Genomic DNA, 17,808 nt, shown 5'->3' with positions numbered 1-17,808 from the left:
TAAATCCATTACCAAACAGCATTCTACCTTGGTACAACCATGTGGTAAATACAGATAACTGGTTTAAACTGATTTAACTCAATTTAAGAAAAAAGTGGAGCAGACTAAAAATAAGCAAATCATGCTACATCCATAACAATACTATACAGCTATTACTATAATTTAAATCCACACAAATGGATAGATGTTAGGAATAAACCCTATTAGCCCCTGATGTTTAAGAATATATTTATTTATAAAATTATCTTTGAACTTCAAATATACTGTAGAAATACTATCTAGAAGACTAATTACTACTGAGTAATTTATGTAGATGTTACTTAAAAGAATTTCTGAAATTTGAAATAATCACTATCTGTTAGCTTTCGTATCTTCCAAGTTATTAACTAACAAGAAAAATAAAACTTGCTTATTAACTAACATATACTGCATGGTACAGTTTCCCTAAGATAGCTAAATATTCAAAACTACACTGTTTGATTTTCACCAGCAGTGTTTTCTGGGGTATGTTCTGTAAAGCATTTTTATCAGAAGTATTCTCCTCTATAGGTATGATACCAAAAGGACAATTGACAAAAGAAAAAAATTAACTGTTCTTTTTTTTTTTTTTTAAGATTTTATTTATTTATTCTACAGAGATAGAGACAGCCAGCGAGAGAGGGAACACAAGCAGGGGGAGTGGGAGAGGAAGAAGCAGGCTCATAGTGGGAAGAGCCTGATGTGGGGCTCGATCCCATAACGTCGGGATCACGCCCTGAGCCGAAGGCAGACGCTCAACCACTGTGCCACCCAGGCGCCCCAACTGTTCTTAATCAAAATAAAAAATGTGCTTCAAAAGATGCCATTAAGAAAGTGAAAGGCAACAGGCAGAAAGGGAGAACATTTTTGCACATCATTACATCTGATAAGGGACTTTTAACTATACCTATAAAGAATTCCTGTAACTCAGTAATAAAAAGACAAATTATCCAACTTAAAAATGGGCAAAGGACCTGAACAGACATTTCTCCAAAGATATACAAATGGCCAAAAAGTACATGAAAACATGCCCAACATCAACCATCAGGGAAATGCAAATCAAAATCACAATGAAATACTTAAAACTCCTAGGATGGCTACAATAAAAAAGATAGGTAACAAATGGTGGTAAGGATGAAGAGATGCTTGAACCATCATATACTGCTAGTGGGAATGTAAAATTATGCAGCCAGTTTAGAAGATGGTCTGGCAGTTCCTCAAAAGATTAAATAGAGTTACCAAATCATTCCACTCTTCGTGAAACACCCAAAAGAAATGAAAACACATGTCCACACAAGACCTTATAAACAAATGTTCACAGCATTATACATTACAGCCCCAAAGTGTAAACGACTCACATGTCCATCAACCGATGAATCAACAAAATATCCATACAACAGAATAATATTTAGTAATAAAAAGGAAGTACTGATACATGCTGCAACATGGATGTCCCTTGAAAACACGTGGAGTGAAAGAGGTCATTCACACAAATGGCCATGTATTATATGATTCCATTTATATGAAATACCCAGAAAAGGCAAATCTATAGAGACAAAGTACATTAGCGGTTGGCAGGGGTTATGGTGTGGGGGTGGGAAGGCAATGGTGAGTGACTACCAAGGAGTAATGGGGTTTCTTTCTTCCTTTTTTTTTTTTTCCTAAGGTTTTATTCATTCGAGAGGGAGAGCAAGCAAACGAGGAGAGGGGAGGGGCAGAGGGAGATGGAGAAGCAGACTCCCCGCTGAGCAGGGAGCCCACTCCGGGGCTGGATCCCAGAACCCTGACATCATGACCTGAGTTAAAGGCAGCCGCTTAACAGACTGACCCACCCAGGAGCCCATAACGGGGCTTCTTTTTGAGAGGATGATATGTTCTAAAATTTGATTGTGGTGATGGTTGTACATCACATCTTTGAACACACTAAAAATCACTGAATTGTACACTTTACATGAGTGAATTGTATAGTATGTGAATTTCATATAAATGAAGTTATTTAAAAAAAGTTTGTCCCTCTCTTGGCAAATTACCAATTTACAACATTGTGCCAATGACATTCCTAATAACAGCAGAAAGGGAGTTGTTTCCAACACTCTGATCTGAGATTTCCACTTAAAAGCCAAAATGGATTCAATATAGATTTATTTTTCCTTCAGAAATTCAGTCATCAGTATTACATGATAACTATGCAATATGTACAAATATTTGGCACTCTATCACAAAAGTAACAGTAATCATAACAGTACAACTAATGTTTCATTTATAAAAGAAAACTGAACCAAAAAAATTCAAACAGAATCTAATACTATTTCGAGATTCCTTCAAATCTTTATTCATATTTAAAATAGATCTTACAGCTATAAAATAAAGCTTTTATACAATTTTTCCTATGTATCTATGTTACTACTTAAAGATTCTGAATAAATATCTAACAATCTATTTGAGGTTTATCCCCATACATATCTAGCAGTTGGACAAACTAGCATAAAACCTCAAGTTATGGAATTTATACTCTAGGTCATGATATTTCTAAAAATATTTGGTGTTTAGTTATTAAGATCATTTACTTGTTAAAAAAAAACTAGAAACATTTAAAATCTGCTTAACAAACATGCTCTCTTACCAAATGATCATTTTCAATCAAAATCTTATTGGCAAAAAAGCATTACACACACATACCCTAAAGGGGTGAGGAAAGGACAAAACGAGCAACAGACAGAAAATCTGAAGTAGAGAAGTTGACTCACAAAATGATTCACAAGCATTTCCTGGGTATTTTGTCCAAGAAAACTCCTCTGACTAAAGTGGAAACTTGTTTGGCTACAACCCATCAGTCTACTATTCTGATTAATGCCATGGTGCCAAATATTTGAGCATGTGGCATATGCACAAGAACCACCTCCTATGTGTTGATTTAAACACCGGGGCATTTTAGCCCGTAACTGTTTAGCTAGTATGGAATAGGAATGGTCAAGTTCTATCTAGTTCTTTCTAACTTTTCGAAATCCAGCCACTGAAGTGTAGGAACTTAACCAATTTCAAAAGCCCAGTAATAATTTAACTGACTAGTTATGTACTAATATTGCAAAAGGTGAAGATAAAAGCTAGTTTTTTGAAGGAATAAAGGAAATAAGTTTTGCAGATGTTGACATAAAATCAAGTCAATATTATTAACAAAGTAGAAAATTGATTTACGTCTTTTTAAGAGTCTCAAAGAAATCCTGTAGGGCCTATGAAAACTCAGATAAAAGACAGAGGATAAAAAATTTCCACGTGGAAACATCTAAATTACAGATCCTTTACTCCTACTGGCAAACAACGTAACAAGACAAAGCAACTTGAATACAAAATGTAATTAGGGAAGTCAACAGTACCATAAATTAAAAACCAGAATGTACACATCAATTTATGACATATATTTTTCTCTCAACTTAACCACTATGTTGAGCATCTACATGTAAAACTTAATACTATTTAATTTTTTTTTAAGTAGGCTGCACACCCAACATGGGGCTTGAACTCACAATCCCAAGATCAAGAGTTGGATGCTTTACTGACTAAGCCACTCAAATGCCCCAATTTCATATATACTTACATAATACACAAATAACTACCTTACTCCTATCAAAAACAAAAAGTTAGATAGGAGAAGGAACAAATCTAATAAATAATTTTGTTCTTTTTTTACCTATTATTACTGCCACTGCATTAGTCCCTCAGAACTCCTCTGAAAAACTAAAAGACCCTCAGCTGACATCCCTGTAAGCCCTAAGCCTCCATCTCCCATTATTCTCTCACTTTCAAACTATTTATCTTTAAAGCAGTTTTATTTTCCTAACATTTTCATCATATAATTCTCCTACTTAATAAATAATCTGCAACAATTCCTTACTATATACTGCTAAAATTAGGGGTGATTCTTTTGGGCAAGGCAAGGAGGAAAGGCAGTAGTAAGGAATTCAGTTCAGAAATACCTGTCTTAGGGGTGCCTGGGTGGCTCAGTCGGTTAAGCGTCTGACTCTTGGTTCCAGCTCACGTCATGATCTCAGGGTCATGAGAGGTCATGAGATCAAGCCCCACATCATGTTCCGTGCTCAGCACACAGTCTGCTTGAGATCATTTTCCTCTCCCTCTCCCTACCCCTGCTGGTTCCTCCTTTCACTTGTGCTTTTTAATAAATGAATAAAATCTTTAAAAAAAGAAATATCAAAAAAAAGAGAAATATCTACCTTAGACATTCTATCAGTTAAGAGATTTACTTAGATTAATAAATGTCTTTTTATTTTATTTTTTTTAAAGTAGGCTCCACATGGAGCCCAATGCAGGGCTGCAACTCATGACCCTGAGAATGAGACCTGAGCTGATATCAAGAGTCAGATGGTTTTAAATGACTGAGCTACCCAGGCACCCCAATAAATGCCTTTTTAAAATGTAAACATCAAACAGTAGGGTCAGGGGGCACCTGGGTGGCTTAGTCGGTTAATGGTCTGCCTTCAGCTCAGGTTATGATCTCAGGGTCCTGGGATAGAGCCCCATGTTAGGCTCCCTGCTCAGCTCCCCTTCTCCCTCTCCCTCTGTGCCACCCCTCCTTGCTTGTGGGTTCTCGCTCTCTCTTAAAAAAATAAATAAAACCTTTAAATTACTAATTTCTTAACAGCAAGAACCACCTATATCTTAAATGAAGACTCTTAGTAATAATAATAATACTTATTGAATAGGAAGAGGCTGGGGTATTTGATAGTACAAACCAAAATGCTAAGTTGAATACCACTGTTTTCTAAATGTTTTGTCTGTAAGTCTGTTTTTTAAAACCTCCTTCATGGTGTACACCAAATCATAAATTCCTTTTATATTCTCTTACTGCCTAAGCCACAACCATACATATATATATATACATACATACATACATAATTTGGGAAAGGCGAAAGAAGCAGCGTACTGAAAGCAGATTGATAAATCTTTATATATCACATATACTTGTTTCTATATAAGAGTAAGGAAAGTTAGGAGTTGAGAATAAGAACAGAAAGCATGAAAAGTGACAACCATTATCTCTACCCACTAGTGCTACCATCCCATCACCTTAGAGGGATAAGTAAGGTGGGGGTGGAGATGGGAGGAAAAAGGAAAGCACAGATATATTACCTGGTAGCAACGGAAAAGATGCTTAGTCTCGTTTCAAGAGCATATAAAAAGGACTTGGACCTCCTCTATTATCACAGAGAAAACATGTGAAGTCATGGTATAATAAGAAAATTTCAAGGCTGTTTGTATATTTTTCCCAACATCACACCACTGAAGTACAATCAATTTCAAAACAAATTACCACCTGTTCCTGGTCAAATTGTTAGACATTATCACTGTTATTAAATATGAAAGATGAACATAATTACCAAAGCAAAGACAAATACTAACAGCAAAATAATCTCCATGACTTCATGATTCTTACCTGTTCACTCTCCTAGGACACTTGTCTGGTTTAATATCTACCTCATAGAGGTAGACATCAATCTTTGGGATTTCAACTTGAAAACAGTTAGCCAGCAATTTAATGGGTTTGCCCATGGTGCCATAGCCAGGTCTTCTGGGCACCATGAGTAGGGGCTGGGCCCCAACGGGTCCTGCCAGGGAGAGGGGGAAAAAAAAAGAGTAACACTGTTATAAAGTGCATTTGATAATTTTGTCAATCAGAGTATATTAAAATTTTAAGTACAGCTGACAATGGTTGAAGCCTAGTGCTGAAAGATGACATCATTTCTAACACTTCAACTTTTTTCTCCCTAAATTACTCTCCTCATTTAAATACATATACAAACAAAAAACTGGGTATCTCTGGAAAGTTGTTTCAGAAGGGGTAAAAGAAGGGAGAGCATTACATAAACCCAGGTGAGCAGTAGCAAGCACAAACCAGACCCAAAGAGTGTGAGACCAGCAACAATGTAAATTTATTTTTTTTTTAAGATTTATTTATTTTAGAGAGAAAGTGTGTGTTGGGGAGGCGAGGGGCGGAGGGAGAGGGAGCTAGAATCTCAAGCCGACTCCAGGCTGAGCACAGAGCCCCATGCAGGGCTGATCCCACAACCCTGAGATCACGACCCAAGCAGAAACCAAGAGGTAGACACTTAGGGACTCATGAGTGGCCCAGTCAGTCAGGTCTGTGACTGTTGATTTCAGCTCAGGTCATGATCTCAGGGCCGTGAGACTGAGCCCCAAGTCGGGCTCCGTGCTCAGCATGGAGTCTGCTTGTCCTTCTCCCTCTGTTCCTCCCCCCGCTTATGCACTCTCTCATAAATAAAAAATCTTTAAAAAAAAAAGAGTTGGACGCTTATCCGAATGCCCACTCAGGCGCCCCAACAACATAAATTTAGAGTACAACATAATAAGGATAAGAACAAATGAACAAAATACAATAACCATACTAAAAGGATCAATACAGTAAGAAAAATTTAAAAAGTGCAAATTTGATACTTTGAAATTGATAAACTCCAGGCAACACTGATTTTTAAAAGAGGAGGATGAGTGCCTGGGTGGCTCAGTCAGTTAAGCCTCTGACTCCTGATTTTGGCTCAGGTCATGATCTCAGGGTCGTGGGATCCAGCCATGTAGGACTCCACACTCAGCAGGGAGTCGCTTGAGATTTTCTTCCTCTCCCTCTGCCCCACCCCCTCCCCCTCACGTGCATGCATGCGCTCCCTCTCTCAAATAAATAAATCTTTTTAAAAAAATTAAAGAGGAGGAAAAGTAATTAATATAAGTGAAAAAAATGCTATCACTACAGATACTGAAGGCATAACATTATGTCAATAAATCTGGTGAAACAGACAAATTACTAGAGAAATACAGGTTACTGACACAAAAGTATGTAAAATTTGAAAAGTCCTCTGTTGGTAGAAATATAAATTGGAAAACAATATTGTGGTTCTTCAAAACATTAAAAACAGAATTACTGTATGAGCCAGCAATTCTACTGCAGGGTACACACCCAAAAGAATTTAAGGCAAGAGTGTTGAAATGATAACCATACACATTTGCTCATAGTACCATCATTCACAATAGCCAAAAGATGGAAGCAACCTAAGTGCCCACTGATAGATGAACAGATAAATAAAATGTGATATATACATATAATGGAACATTAGCCTTAAAAAGGAGGAAATTCTGATACATTCTACAACAGAGATGAACCTTGTAGATGTTATGTCACAAAAGGACACTGTATGATTCCACTTATTAATACCTATACTAGTCAAGCTCAGAAAAAGTATAAGGGTGGTTGTCACAGGCTGGGGAAAAGGGAGAATGGGGAATTGCTGCTTAGTGGACAGAGCTGCAATTTTGCAAGATGAAAAGAGTTCCGGAGATAAGTTGCACACAATGTGAATGTACTTAAATACCACTGAATTGTATACTAAAAAACTGCTAAGATGGTAAATTTTATGCTTGTATACTTTATCATAGTTTAAAAAAAAACCAGTGACATCCAGCATTAAGATTTTAAAGCTCAAAATGTTGTATCTTTGTTAAATGAAGTTCAAACAATAAATTCAGTTGGTAACTACTATCTGAATGAACTTACATTTAACATATCTGAAAAGTCCTGTAACTAGTTGAAAAAATGAAATCCATAATTAAAATATTTCCAGGGGGCACCGGGCTGGCTCAGTCAATACAGCATGCGACTCTTGATCTTGGGTTTGTTGAGTTTTAGCCCCATGTTTAGTATAGAAATTACTTAAAAAAATTAAATTAAAAAAATTTTTTTCCATACATAAAGATTCCAGATCCAGATGGTTCCATTAGAGAATTATAGCAAACATTAAAGGAAAAAAATACTATCTTATACAAACTTCCACAGAATAGGAAAAAAGTAAATATACCCCAATTCAACATATGATGCCAGAAAAACTCTGATACTAAAACCTGACAAAAACATTATGAAAAAGGAAAATAGAATCATGGGACAATACCATTTATGAATATATCTGCAAAATCCTGAACAAAATGTTAACAAAGTAAATCTAGCAATGTATCAAAAGGTAATGCATCGACCAAGATGAATTTATCATCAGGAATTAAAAGTTGGGTTAACAACAACTCTTTTTTTCACTGTGGATGAAAGCATATTAAAGTGCTGCCTATATTATTATTATTATTATTATTATTATTATTATTTAGTTTTGTTTTCATATATTTGTAAAACCTCCACTGAGGACATTATCTTAACTGTCACCCTAGATAATATTGATAATATCCTAGGCAACATCGAGTAATTCTAGACTAGGTCATAGTTGTGCCTCCGCCATTTATCTAACCACTTGACCTCTGTCAAATATTAGTAGCCCTGAAACTCCTATTTTCTGATCTATAACATGGAAATAATACCTGATCTGCCACTTTCTTATGAATCTTATCAGGATAAAATCAGAAAATGTACAATAGTGGGGTGCCTGGCTGGTTCAGTCAGTTGGACGTCTGTCTTTGGCTCAGGTCATGATCCCAGAGTCCTGGGATGAAGCCCCGTATTGGGCTCCCTGCTCAGCAGGCTGTCTGTTTCTCCCTCTGCCCCTTCACCCGCTCATGCTTGCATGCTCTCTCTCTCTCTAAAATAAATAAAATCTTTTAAAAAAAATAAAATATTTTTTAAAAAGAAAGAAAATGCACAATAGCTAAGATGTATCACGTTCTTACCATATCCCAGGCAATGCGCTATATGCTTTATAGGCGTTATCTCATTTAAACTTCATACAGACCCCACAACGATTTTACAGATGAGGAAAACTGAAATGATTTGCCTAAAACATGATAGCAGGCAAGTAGCAGAACTGGGATTGGATCCACCTTGTTGAGCTATTTTGTTCCACTGATACATCTGTCTATCCTTTAGTAACACACTGTCCTGATCACTATAGTTTTGTAGTAAGTACAGTTTTGAAGTCAGGTAGTGTCAGTATTCTGACATTATTTTCCTTCAATATAGCGTAGCTATTCTGGTTATTTTACCTTTCCATATAGATTTTAGACTCTGTTGATATCTATGAAATAACTTATGGAGATTCTGATTGGGATTATGCTAAATATATAAACCAAGTTGGGAAAAACTGACATCTTTACAATATTGAGTCTTCCTATCCATGTACATGGAATATCATCTCTCTACACATTTAGGTATTCTTTGATTCCTTTCATCAGAATTTTGTAGTTTTCCTAATATCTTGTACATATTTTGTTAGATTTATACCTGAGTACGTTGGGGGGGTGTTAATATAAATAGTATTGTGCTTTCAATTTCAAATTCTAATTGTTCATTGCTTGTCTGTAATCTAAGATTTACTATAAGGTTACAATTAATCAGGGCAGTGTGGTATTAGTAAAAAACCACATAAAAAGATAAGCAGAACAGAACAGAAAGCCCCAAAATTGACCCATACAAAAACAATCAACTGATCTTTGACAAAGGAACAAAGGAAATTCAATGGAAAAAGGATACCTTTTCAACAAATGGTGCTGAACAAGGGGATACACACGTGCAAAAAAACAACAACAACAAAAAAGAAAAAGAATCTAGACAGAGACCTAACATCTTTTTCAATAGTTAACTCAATGGAGCACCTGGGTGGCTCAGTTGATAAAGCATCTGACTCCTGATTTCCGCTCAGGTCATGATCTCAGGGTCACGGAATCCAGCCCCTCATCAGACTTCGTGCTGAATATGAAGTCTGCTTAGGATTCTCTCCCTCCCGTGCCCCTGCTCTTTTGCACGCTCTCTCTAAAAAACCAACCAAACAAAAAAAACCTCAAAACGGCTCACAGACCTAAATATAAAATGCAAAACTAAAACTCCTAGAAAATAACACAGTTGAAACCTTAGGTGACCTTGTGTTTGGTGATGACACCAAAAGCACAATCCATGAAATAAAAAATTGGTAAGCTTTCATTAAAATTAAACTTCTAATCTGCAAAAGAGAATAAACACAAGCCACAGAGTGAGAAAATATCTGCAAAACACATATCTGATAAAGTATAATACAAAATACACAAAGATCTTTTAAAACTCACCAATAGAAGCAATAAAAAAAAGAAGATCTGAACAGATACTTCACCAAAGATACACAAACAGCGAATAAGCACATAAAAAGATGCTCAACATCATGTCATTAAGGAATTGCAAATTTTAAAAAAATGAGATACCACTACACACCTATATGAATGGCCAAAATCCAAAACACTGACACCAAATGTTGATAAGAAATGTGAACAGCTCTCATTCACTGCTGGTGGGACTGCAAAGTGGTAGAGCCACTTGGGAAGACAGTTTAGCAGTTTCTTATAAAACTAAACATACTCATACTATTCAGAAATCATGCTCCTTGGTATTTACCCAATTAGTTGAAAACTTATATCCACACAAAACCTGCACATGAATGTTTATAGTGGCTTTAGTCATAATTGCCAAAATTTGTCCTTCAGTACATGAATGGATAACTGTGGTACATCCAGACAGCAGGATATTATTCATCTCTAAAAAGAAATGTATTACTGAGCATAAAAATACATGGAGAGGGGCGCCTGGGTGGCACAGCGGTTGAGCGTCTGCCTTCGGCCCAGGGCGTGATCCCGGCGTTATGGGATCGAGCCCCATGTCAGGCTCCTCCGCTATGAGCCTGCTTCTTCCTCTCCCACTCCCCCTGCTTGTGTTCCCTCTCTCGCTGGCTGTCTCTATCTCTGTCAAATAAATAAAAATCTTTAAAAAAAAAAAATACATGGAGAAACTTTAAATCCATACTACTAAGTGAAAGAAGCCAATCTAAAAAGGCAATGTACTGTGTGATCCAATGACATTTTGCAAACGGTAAAATTATGAAAACAGTAAGATCAGTGGTTTCCAGGGCTTTACGAGGTGGAAGGAAGATTCCAGGGCTTTACGGGGTAGAAGGAAGGAACAGGTGGAGCACAGGGGATTTTAATTCTACTCTGTATGAAACTGTAATGATGGATACATGTCACCACACATTTATTAAAACCCACAGAATGCATAACACACAGAGTGAACCCTAATGCAGACTACAGACTTTAGATAAGAATAATGTATTGGACTGGATCCCTAATTGTAATAAATGTAACAAACTAAAGCAATAATAGGGGGAACTGGTTGGAAGGGGAGTAAGGGGGTATATGGGAATGCCTGTTACTTTCCAATTTTTCTATAAACTCAACTACTAAAAAAATCTATTTAGTTTTAAAAATGCACGTGCACTTTGATCTGGTAATTCCATTTTTTTTTTAAATTTTATTTATTTGACAGAGAGAGAGACTGCCAGCGAGAGAGGGAACACAAGCAGGGGGAGTGGGAAAGGAAGGAGCAGGCTCCCAGCAGAGGAGCCTGATGTGGGGCTCGATCCCAGGACTCTGGGATCATGCCCCAAGCCGAAGGCAGACGCTTATCGACTGAGCCACCCAGGCGCCCCGGTAATTCCATTTCTAAGTATTTATCTACACATACAGAAAATGACATTTGTATAAGGATATCCTTGTCTGCAGCATTGCCTGGAATAACAAAAAACAATGAAATGTAAGCCCAATGAGGGTGGGTGGGAGTTTTGTCTGTTTCCTTCACTGATCTATAACGTCCAGAACTGTTCCTGGCACACAGTAAAAAATAAATGTGTTAAATAAATGAGATGAATAAATCAGTGCCCAATTAATATTACAACCAGCAATGGAATAATATGTAACTATTAACATTAAAAAGAATAGAAAAGAAAAAGAACAGAAAAGCTCCTTAGTATCAATAAAGAGATCGGTTATATGAAAAAAACAGTGCAGGACAGGGTATAAAATACATGTTCATTTGCATGAAGAAACAGAATATACACTCATATTATACATATACATATATAACATACATTCATATTATACAGTGTACACACTATTAGAATATCTGTTAGGACACCAAGATAGTGGGAGCAATGACTGCCTTCAGACAGGGAACTGGATGGCTGGGGGCCTAAAAAGGAAGATTGATTTTTTTCCTCCCTATATAGTCTATTCTGATACCCAACACTTGTTTCTGTAACACAAATCAGCTTATGTGCAATTGTAAGTAGGGAAATTATGTCACTTTAGCACAGACATTACTTTGGTTCATATGTGATTTTCTTCAGCCTGTTAATGCTTTTGCATTACGAAGTAATAGCAGTTGAATACAAAGTACACTAACAATGAATACAACAAACGAAAGAGGAATACAGTACTGTCCATGATACTCATTACATGTAAGGTCTTCCCTCTGGTTCAGTTTGGCCACATGGCTCGGACTTAGAATAGCTTTTGCATGATTTCCTCTGAAGTTTGTGCTATTTGCGTTTATCTCAGTAATTTGGCAATCTCAAACCTTCCTCACATCCCGTTTCATCAAGCTACCATCATCTTTTTAAACATCTTAAAGTCCTATGCTTATAATACTTATTCATTAGAATTTTTTTTTGCTTCTAGTAGTGTATTTTTAAAGAGATACACCATATAATTCACCCACTTAAAGTATACAACTAAATGGCTTTTAGCATATTCATAGAATTGTGCAGCCATCGTAATCAATTTTAGAACATCTTCCTCACTCCAAAAAGAAATCCTGTACCCCTTCACCATTACCTCCCCATTTCCCCCAACCAATGACAACCTACTTTGTCTACTTAATCTACTTTGTTTCTATAGATTTGCCTATTCTGGACATTTCACATAAATGGGATCATATAATATGTGCTCCTTTATAACTAATTCCTTTCATTTAGCATGCTTTCAAGGTTCATCCACCTTGCGGCATGTATCAAACTTCCTTTTTACTCCCCAATAATTTTCCATTGTTTGGATATACCGCATTTTATTTATCCATTTACCATTTGATGGGCATTTTGATTGTTGCCACTTTTTGGCTATTATAATAAATAATGCTGCTATGAACACTCGTATCATGTCCTTGTATGGACATAAGTTTTCTCTTCTCTTGCGTAGATTCCTAGGGATGGAATTGCCTTTTAAGGAACTGCCAGAATGTTTTCCAATCATTATGAATTTAATATGTTAAACTGTTATAGTATTTTTATTAGAATTTTCACTGCTTCTATATATCCTAGTTACAAAGTCGCATAGATTTTTTTTCTTAAGATTTCATTTCTAAGTAATTTCTACACCCAACGTGGGGCTCAAACTACAATCCTGAGATCAAGAGTCACATGCTCTACCTACCAAATGAGCCAGGCAGGAGCCACAAAGCTGCATAGGTTTTGACTGGTTAGCTTCGATTCTATTCCCACCCCTTCCCCCATTAAGGCTCAGTATGATTGCATAATCTCACATTATAGCAGAAATGCCTGTGTATCCCTTTATATTTTTTTAAAATTTTGAATCATATGCTATTATTACCTATATTTTTAAACAAAAATCAAGATAAAGTTTACCTTGCTAATGAAGTTAAATTTAATGGCAGTACTCACTTAATGGAACACAAGAGTTTTGTTTAGTCTATTCCACCATCCCTTTCCAAATTACATTCTGGGAAAGAGATCATAATCAGTAGCTGAATATCTCATATGACAATAAAAGACAGCTGTAAATCCCTACCACTCTTTCCATCAAGAAGTGGTGGCTTTCCTTTCCCCTTGAATCTGGGTTGTCCCTGGACTTCCACAGAATGCAGAGGTAGTTACACTGTGTAACTTTTGAGACTTAAAAAGATCTGCAGCTTCTGCCTTTCTTTGGGAATGCTACTTCTTGGACCCCAGCCTCCATGGTAAGGAAGCCCAATCTCCCAGATGGAAAGACCAAAGTATAGAAGAGCCCAGACTCCCCAGATGTTTCCCCCTTCTCGCTGATGGTACCAGTTGATCTTCTAGCCGCAAAATCTTGAGAAATAATAAACTGCTGCTGTTGTTTTAACCTCACTAATACAGTAAGATAACCAAAACATCCATCATTGTAGAAAAATATAGAGAAAATATCTCATTATAAGAAAAACAAAGGCATAATACATTAATGTATTTAAGTTAATATGGTTTCTTTGCTCACTACCAATCCTTTCCAACTGCAATAGTCTCCCTTCTTCAGGTTTCAAATTCATTTGTTATTCTAATGAATGCCTTTAAGTTGTGTTAAACAAAAAGGCATGGGGGGTAGGGATAGATTTTCCAAGCCTTTACACATTTAAGAATGTCTGTTAACTTCACACACACACACACACACACACACACACACACACACTCCCTGAAATGAACCGGTACTTTCAACAATTTGATCTTCAAATTTCCATAGGCATTGTCTTCTAGTATTTGGTATTGTGATTGCTTTTTCTGTATGCATTCTTTATAACTGAAACTTGAAACTCCATAAATATGTCCTTGTGTGGTTCTCTGTTAGGTTGAAACATAATATATTTTTTAAAGATTTTATTTATTTATTAGAGAGAGAGCGCGCACGCACGCACAAGCAGGGAGGGGGCAGGCAGAGGGAGAAGCAGGCTCCCTGCTGAGGAAAGCCTGATGCGGGATCCATCCCAGGACCCTGGGATCATGACCTGAGCAAAAGGCAGACGCTTAACCCAAGTGCCCAAAACATAGGCTTAATTTTCACTTGAGATCAGTATTTCAGAAAGGTTCCTTCTGTTATTTTTTAATCTTTTTCAAATACCTCTAAAATTTGCCCTCCATAGCCTGCATGCATGGATTCTATATCCAACCCAGTTGCTACTATAGCCCTATAAATATAGTTGCTTACGGGCTCCTGGGTGGCTCAGTTGGTTAAGCATCTGACTTCAGCTCAGGTCATGATCTCAGGGTCCTGGGATCCAGCCTCGTGTTGGGCTCCCTGCTGAGCTGACAGTCTGTTTCTCCCTCCCCTCTGCCCCTTCCCCGTGCTTGTGCTCGCTCTCTTTCACACATAAATAAAATCTTTAAAAAACATATAGTTGTTGGGACGCCTGGGTGGCTCAGTTGGATAAAGTGCCGTGCATGCTCTAGTGCCCTGACAAAATCTTTTTTTTTTTTTAAGATTTTATTTGTTCATTTGAGACACAGAGATACAGAGAGAGAGAGAGAGAGAGAGCATGAGCAGGGGGAGAGGGAGAAGCAGGCTCTCCGCTGAGCCAGGAGCCCGATGTGGAGCTTGATCCCAGGACCCAGGGATCATGACCCAAGCTGAAGGCAGACGCTTAACCATCTGAGCCACCCAGGTGCCCCTCCCCTGACAAAATCTTAAAAAAAAAAAAAAATATATATATATAAAATACATATACATATTATATATAAACATAGTTGTTTGTAAATATTTGTTTTCCAGTTTGCAACTGACAGCTTCCATATCTGAAATATGATTTTGTTTTCATTGTTGTCTTTCTTGCTCATGGTATTTTGTCAGCATGTATATCTGGTCATTGTACTTGAAAAGTAATTTGTAAAAATAATTTGAGAACTAGGATAAAGATACATTCCTCAAGGAAAGATCTGCATTTGTTTGTCAGGTGCCTGAGACTACTACCACTCCAGTGCAACTTAAATTCAAGATTATAGTATAGGCTTCCAGTGAAGGTCATCCACTTCAAGATTAGTTTCACCCTGAATATAGCACTTGAGGGTCCCAGTGGATGGCACAGAAGGTCTCCTGTATAATCCCCATCATGTGCAGACTCTGGACTTTTAATTTCTATTCACTTCACATCTTTAGGCATCAAATTTAAAGTTTCCAAAAGCAGCAAATGTCCTCAGGGAAAAAGTGGCTTTTATGGTCATAACTTCTCTGGGTTTCCATTTCACTTCCATTTTATTTTATTTTATTTTTTATTTTGTTTTTTTAAAGATTTTATTTATGTATTCGACAGAGATAGAGACAGCCAGCGAGAGAAAGAACACAAGCAGGGGGAGTGGGAGAGGAAGAAGCAGGCTCATAGCGGAGGAGCCTGATGCGGGGCTCGATCCCATGACGCCAGGATCACGCCCTGAGCCGAAGGCAGACGCTTAACCACTGTGCCACCCAGGCACCCCTCACTTCCATTTTAACCTGGTCATTACAGGCATATACCACAGAACTGAATATTTCCTGCAAAATACCTCTTGGTTTTTAAAATCTAAACTTCTTAGAATACGTTTAAACATCTTTCAATATAATTTTTTCAAATTATTCTTATATAGCAAATATTTACACTATGTCCCCCAAACTCAATACAACCTTTTTTTTTTAAGACAACGTATAAAGAAAAGTTTTAAGTTACACTCCTGTGAAATTGGTAAATATCAGACACCACACATACAAGTTTTTTTTGTTTTTTTTTTTCATTTTTAATTAAAGTTAATTAACATACAGTGTATTATTAGGTTCAGGGTACACATACAAGTTTTTAAAAGGCTGCTGAGTGTCATCAGAGGGAATGTGCTGCTGGTGCTTAAAAAAAATAAAAAAAGTCATGACGCCTCATGGTAACCAACAAAGAAAAACCCTACAATAAATACATAAAGATAAATAAGATAAAAGACAAAAGAATCTAGCACCCATTAAAGGAAATCATCAAAACCCAAAGGAAGAAAGCACAGAAGGAATGGAGGAACTACAAAACAGCATGAAAACAATTAGCAAAACAGCAATTAAGTACATAACTATCAATAATTTCTTTAAATGTAAATGGACTAAGACAAAGTGGAGTGGCTGAATGAATTAAAAAAACTAGACCCATCTCTATGCTGCCTACAAGAGACGCACTTCAGATGTAAGCACACACAAAGACCGAAAATGAAGGGCCGAAAAACAAATTCCACACAACTGAAAACCAAAATATCATCTCCAAGACTGATGTCAAGGAGCTTACCACCTGTTTTCTTCCAGGAGTTTTATGGTTGCAAGTCTTATGTTCAAGTCTTTAATCCACTTTGAGTTAATTTTTGTGTATGATATAAGATAGGGAAGCAATTTCATTCTTTAGTTTTCCCAATACCATTTACTGAAGCAACAGACTGTCCTTTCCCCACTGTACATTCTTGGCTCCTTTGTGGAAAATTAATTGACTATTTACAGGTAGGTTTATTCCTGAGTTCTCTATTCTGTTCCATTGACCTATGTATCTATTTTTATACCAATATCATACTGCTTTGATTACTACAGCTCTGTAATATAGTTTGAAATCAGGGAACATGATGCATCCAGTTGTGTTCTTCTTTCTAAAGATTGCTTTGGCTATTTGTGGTCTTTTCGTGGTTTGATACAAATTTTAGAATTGTTTGTTCTATTTCTGTGGAAAATGCCATTGGAATTTTGACAGGGATTATACTGAATCTGCAGATTGCTTTAGGTAGTATGGACATTTTTACAACATTAATTGTTCCAGTCCATGAGCACTTTCCATTTATTTGTGTTGTCTTCAGTTTCTTTTATCAATGTCTTATAGTTTTTAGTATGTGTTTTTCACCTCCTTAGTTAAATTTATTTCTAGGTATTTTGTTCTTTTTGATTCCATCGAAGATGAGAATGTTTTCTTAATTTCTCTGACAGATCATTAGTGTACAAAAATACAACAAATTTTTTGTATATTGATTTTATATCCTGCAACTTTACTGAATTCATTTAATCTGACAGTTTTTTGGTGGAGTCTTTCACGTTTTCTATAGACAATGTCATCTGCAAATAGTGTCATCTTCACTTCTTCCTTTCCTTTCAGAATAGGATGCCTTTTATTTCTTCTTCTTGCCTAATTGTTCTGGCTAGTACTTCTAGTACCACGGTGAATGAAAGTGGCAAGGGTCAGCGTCCATGTCT

The 17,808-nt window shown here is 36.7% G+C and overlaps 1 protein-coding gene across 3 annotated transcripts in view; it reads right to left on the bottom strand.

Annotated features, from left to right (window-relative positions):
- The window catches only part of AGO3 (argonaute RISC catalytic component 3), a 128,656-nt gene that overhangs the window by 97,626 nt on the left and 13,222 nt on the right, over positions 1 to 17,808 (bottom strand). For 2 of the 3 annotated variants that reach the window (XM_034649102.1, XM_019797391.2), the window contains exon 2: positions 5,468 to 5,639. In XM_034649102.1, the coding sequence (XP_034504993.1) occupies positions 5,468 to 5,639 (172 nt within the window). Of the gene's footprint in view, positions 1 to 5,467; positions 5,640 to 17,808 lie in introns of those variants that run through there. The other variant, XM_034649109.1, reaches the window with a different exon arrangement.

Source organism: Ailuropoda melanoleuca, chromosome 2 (genome assembly GCF_002007445.2).
Source record: "Ailuropoda melanoleuca isolate Jingjing chromosome 2, ASM200744v2, whole genome shotgun sequence".
Taxonomy (NCBI): domain Eukaryota; kingdom Metazoa; phylum Chordata; class Mammalia; order Carnivora; family Ursidae; genus Ailuropoda; species Ailuropoda melanoleuca.
This window is presented reverse-complemented; position numbering and strand designations above follow the sequence as displayed.